The 6,040-nt window shown below is 38.4% G+C and overlaps 1 protein-coding gene across 1 annotated transcript in view; it reads right to left on the bottom strand.

Moving 5' to 3' along the window:
• Nucleotides 1-5,996: 5,996 nt before the first annotated feature.
• LOC132057952 (L-type lectin-domain containing receptor kinase IV.2-like) overlaps nucleotides 5,997-6,040 on the bottom strand; it is a 1,071-nt gene continuing 1,027 nt past the window's right edge. Inside the window, exon 2 of the mRNA XM_059450527.1 lies at nucleotides 5,997-6,038. Coding sequence (XP_059306510.1) covers nucleotides 5,997-6,038 — 42 coding nt within the window. The remainder of the gene's footprint in view (nucleotides 6,039-6,040) is intronic.

The raw sequence follows: 6,040 nt of genomic DNA, 5'->3' as shown, positions 1-6,040 counted from the left end.
ATACAATAGATGCTACCTTGTAATGAGTTCTTTGAGGTCCTGCTACAACAAAGGTGAACTAGTTGCAGCTTTTGTGAGGCTCTCCAGTTTGATTTAAGAAATGGTTTTCGGTGTTGTTTACCAAATTGGCAGGCACGACATTCTATAAAACTTTTTTCCAGGAAGGGTTTCTCCACTAGCTTAATTTTTTTCATTTTTAAAAGCCCTTGATAGTGATAGTGCCCGAGTCTCTTATGCCATAACTCAGCAACATTTTCTTTTGCTGAATACACCATCTGCTCTTCTTCAAGTGGATCTAATGAGAAACTTCTGCCTCACATTTTGACTTTCAACAACTCTTGTCCCGAGGGATCCTTGATCAAGCAATATTTATCTTCAAAATTGATTTTGAAATCATTTTCTAATAACTGACCAACGCTTAAAAAGTGCCGGTACAAATCAGGTACATAAAGAACATCATATATTGTTTTAGGACCTAACTGTGTCTCAATTGCAATGGTTCCCATTCCTTTTGCTGGAATGTGACCACCATGGCCTATTCTAACCTTTGCGACTTGAGTAGGCTTCAATTCTTTAAAGAGTTCGTTATCATAAGTCATGTGGTTTGTGCATCCACTATCGATCAACCACGACTCACTTGAAACATTGCTTGCAAAACATGATGCAACAAAGATTGATCCTCCTCTTGTTCATTAACAACTCAAGCATCTGCTTCCTGCTGCTGAGTTTTATTCTTGCAAATAATTGCTTCCTGCCCTAACTAATTGCACTTACTGCACTTAGCATCAGGCCTTTTCTAACACTTGAGAGGTGCGTGTCCATTCTTTCCATAATGCTTAGAAGGAGGATAATTTCCTTTGGAACTACCTGCTTTGCCTTTGTTATTACGTGCTACACCTTCTCCATCTGTTGGTTGGTTCCTTTTATTCTTCTTCTTCTTCTTCTTCTTCTTCTTCTTCTTCTTCTTCTTCTTCTTCTTATATCTTCCATCGTCTTGATGCTTGGTTGGTAAGGCTCATTCAACAACTCCTTCTTATCTCATAACACACCGTTGCTCTTGTGCTTGAAAAGCACTTATGAGCCCCAAGTGTAATTTTGGACAAGTCCTTAGTATTTTCTAAGGTTGTAATAGTAGCCTCAAATCTTCCAGGTACTGTTACAAGTATTTTTTCAACGATCCTTGAATCAGTAAAAGTGGAACCAATAATCTGACTCGATTTGCTATGTTAAGAAGCTGGTCAGAATACTCCTTTATGGTTTCACTTTTCTTCATCCTTTTACGTGCAGCTCAAACTCATGTACTAAATTCAGCACTTGCATCCCTCGAATCCTTTCACCTCCTTGATACTTTCGTCTTGAGATAATCCCATTCCTCTTTTGCTGATTTTAGAGACATGATACGAGTGAAGATGGTGGATGAAACTGCAGTAAACAAGCATGCCTTTGCCTTTGAATTCCTGGTTTTCCTCTTCTTGTGATTTTTCATCTGCACCATGGTGGGATTGTTTGGCAAGGGAGTAATCTCATATTCATATTCATCTTCTACAACCTCCTAGAGATCCAAAGTATCACGACCCGACTAGGGCCGTGACAGGTACCCGGGGCTAACCACCGAGCACCACTCATTCTATTACTTATCCTGCATTCATTCATATTTCTTATCATTCATAATCATAGAAAATGACTTCCATTTAAAACATAATTACTTTATAAACATCAGCCATCTAGGCTATCAAAATAATATATATACTTACATATACATAAAGACTGTGAGACCGTACTACCCACACATACGTATCTACGAGCCTCTACTGGAGCACTGAACATATGGACGGGACAGGACCCCGTCATGCCCAAAATATATGTACACAAAATAATGTCTCAAAATAGCACCTCCGAATAAAGGAGGGCTCCGACCGTCGATAGCTCCTACGGATGTTTGCACCCTCTCTCCGTCTACCCGTGGGCATGGACACGAGCGTCCAAAGAAAAGGACGTCGGTACGAATATTGTGCCGAGTATGTAAGGCATGAATGAAATGAATATAATAGGGAAGGCATAATGGCACAGGACGAGGACATAACCTTCGACTGGATACATTTTATACATATATTACACGTAGCATATCATATAAGCTACCATAGCGTATACCTCGTCATATCGTACATACATTATCACGTCATACATACATCGTCATATCATACATGTACCATCATATCATACATACATCATCATCGTTAGTCCGCGTCTAGGTACCCATCATATGCAGCCCACCAGTGGTGGTCATGTCCGGCCCTCTAGGCACGGTGTAGTCGCACGTAGCCCACTGGTGGTGGTCATGTCCGGCCTTCTAGGCACGGTGGAGTCATAGCAACAACCCTCATATGCAGCCACTAGTGGTGGTCATGTCCGGCCCTCTCGGTGCGGCGTAGTCGCACGCAGCCCACTAGTGGTGACATGTCCGGCCAATTAAGCACGGTGAAATCTCATCATCATACATATCATGCATTCGTCATCATACATAACATATGCTTATCATTACCATACATTTCATAGACATATCGTGGCCTTATCCTAACTTAACATCATCAAACCATATATAAATACCATATCCTCATCATCATACATTTCATAGGTACATTGTAGGCTAACATCATCATACATATCATAGATTTACAATTATTAATTATCTTATAAGCATATTATGGCTCTATAATAATTTAGTATCATTACATACATGTATATATACATATATCATCATAACATATATTGAGACTCATAGGCATCTATAGTCATATCGGGGACGTAAGGTCGTGGAACCCCGACCACATTATGGAGTAATCGTCATCGTATCTCACCTTGAAGGGACTAATATTTTAAGGTGAGTGTACATAAGAAGAAGCATCAATGGAACCGTCCTTAGAATCATTGACTTCGTGGGCGTCATTTCTCACTCTAGGACCCTTTAGATTTAACTCATCATCGTCAATTATCGTGCCCGTGCCTTGTCTCTCTTCTTTATCTTATACATGTGTAGCTCCCTATAGTCATAGACTCATCGTCATTACTATCGTGCTCATAATATATCTCTTATCTTTCTCTCGTATGGCTATTTATGAACGTAGGCTCTTAGTTCTTCGAAATTTGGGAGATTCATGGAGACGGAGGAAGATCATGCCTTGAAGGGAAAGAGACTAACATCGTAAGATAGGTCTATCAACAATGAATAATAGCGAGGAGTCGTATAAAGGTCATTAGCTTTGTAGAAAACTTATGATTAGTTTTAGGATCTCTAGACTCAGCTCGTCATCATATTCATAACATACTCCTTACTTCATCTCATGCGAGCTCTTTATAATGTAGACTCATCATTTCCGATACATACGTATATGTAGAGAAATTATAGAAAGATAGGAGGATTCATACCATAGAGTCATGCCTTAGAAAGAAAGGTTGAGCCTTACATACCTTTGTCGTTTAACTACTCGATTGCTTGCTCGTCCTCTTTTAATGCACTCATTAATACCTTCAATGGGATTCGTATCAACATTAGTTAGACAATCATGAGGGCGTACTTACTAAAGCTATAGAAAATTGGGCAGCATTTCCTTTGTTTATACTACTTTCCGCCATATTCCATATCAACCCTCAACATTCATAACAACGATCACAATATCATAAACAATAAGCATCATCCATTCGCATTATCCACATTTAGAAATTTCACTCCAAATCCTTCATATTCATGACCAAAGTTCACTATCGTGTTCTTTCATATACAATACTCATTCCATGTTCTAAATGTCATTTATAACGTATTCATAATCTCAATATATCAATATTCACAACTCAAACCAAACTTCTATTCATCAACAACACTATTGCCACATTTATGACCCATTTCATATATTTTTGTACCACCCAAGTGTTTCAACTTTACAATACTTCTAACATCATGAAAATACCATAAAACTTACCTTAGATGATGGAGGAACAAGCCTTGGATGATAATACACCTCTTGCACCAAAACCCTATTTCCCCCTTTCTTGAATTTCTTGGTTTAGATGGCTTTAATGAGTTTCAAAATCCTGATTCTTGTTGGTTTGATGAAGTTAATCACAATTTTTTCTTGACTTCGTGTGGTTGAAGTGTATGGAAGGTTCTAGAGGCTTTGAGAGAGATGGAGAGGTGTATGGAATGAAATAAATGAAGTAGGAATACATTTATAAACTTGGAAGATTTGACCGCTTCGGAGTTCCACGTGACGTTCCACCGTCCGTGGAACCCGAGTTGTCCGTGAAGCTGGTCGTGGTTCACGACCAGCCAGTCGACATTTCTGCTGGCAGTTCCACGGACCCATCCACGGTCCGTGGAACACAATGTTGGCCGTGGAACCTGGCCGTGAAACTCACTGCTTCACCAAGTTCGATCCCGTCGTCTCGTTTGATCTCCAATCCTTATGGAACCTTCTTAGCACTTGTTTATCACTTCATTAACAATCTAAGGGGCGTTATAACTCTTCCCCAACACATCATTAAGTCATCATCAACTTGTTACTTGTAAATCCTTTCCGATACTTGTCGCATACATTGCCTTCTCTGGCCACTTTCTCGTCTAACATCGACGCCTTTAAAAATCTTACTTAAGGTCATCAAAAGCCATTACTTACTTATCGAAACATCATATACTTTGTGCTCCTTATTAGCCTACTCACTGTGCATCAACGAAAAATTTTTCGAGGTGTAACACAAAGCTTCCAGATATGTCTGCATTCTAACAACCCAGATCTGATAATTTTCTCCATCGAAAGCTGGTGGTGCCATGGAAGAAAAACTTGCTTCTCTGTCCATGAATCTAACAGATTCACACACACAGGTCCCTCAAGATTTAAAACTCTGATACCAATTGTAGGTTTTAGAACTATTAAGGAAAATAACACAACAAAGGGAAACCAAAATAAAGCAGCAGAAAAGGATTAAGAAAATATAGAAGCATAAGAGTTTATGAACCAGTGAAAAAAATGCATATTTTATTGAATGATCTCCACTTATTAAATAGCCAATATACAAAAATTTGAATGCAGATAAATAAGTGTAATGTATGCACCCTATTTGCTATGCTAAAAATCGAATGTCGCATGAGCTTCCCATAGAATAGAAATACTAATTTGACTAGGAGTCTTATCTAAAAATCTAGAGAAAGATAAAACAAGTCACGCGCATTCCTTAAAGCAACTTTTAACACTATCTTTAATTATATGCTTTACAGATTTTTGAAAATAATAAAAAAAAACTTTTGCTTCTTTAGTTGCCATGTCTCGCGACAGATAAAAAAAAAAAAAGTGGACAAGTTAATGTTGCCTTTTTGATAGTGAAACTTAAAATCACATATATATTTGCTAGGTGATATGCTTTCATAGAAGATATGCATTGCACATAAAGACAATTTGTACACATATTAAGTGTTGAAATCTGACATGGAAAGCAACAATGTGCTCAGAAGTTAAGCTTGCTATTATCAGCCCCTTCAAATCTCTTGTATATTTCATCAACAAATTCTTGCCATCTAACACTGCCCTTACTTGTATAATAGGAAAAATACCAAGATTCAGCTTTACCTTGAAGATAGAGCACTGCAATTTCTTGTTTCTGCTCAGGATCTGATATGTGATGATAATGGAAGTATCTATTGGCTTTTCTCAATCATGAACAAGGGTCAACACCATCAAAGAAAGGAAATCCAGATGAGGATGGTGGTTATCTCCTTGATTTCGACCCTATTGATTGTCATTTTGTTCTCCTGCTCTGTTCCTACTGGTCGAACCATCCAATGGTTGAGCATCTCTGGAAGCACAACCCAGTATCCCATCTTGATTGGGAAGAAGTTTCTCCATCAAGAGTTCCATCTTCCTTCCCAAATCATCGAGCTTCAAGCAAGGGCGAGCCGGATTTCGCTGTATGAGGTTCAAAATATAAAAAAGTAAACATACAAAAACTCAAGCGGGTTCAACATCTACTATATATACATAAAAAATAATCT

The sequence above is a fragment of the Lycium ferocissimum genome, chromosome 5, assembly GCF_029784015.1.
Source record: "Lycium ferocissimum isolate CSIRO_LF1 chromosome 5, AGI_CSIRO_Lferr_CH_V1, whole genome shotgun sequence".
Taxonomy (NCBI): Eukaryota; Viridiplantae; Streptophyta; class Magnoliopsida; order Solanales; family Solanaceae; genus Lycium; species Lycium ferocissimum.
The sequence above is the reverse complement of the archived record's forward strand: the minus strand, read 5'-3'. Positions and strand labels throughout refer to the sequence as shown.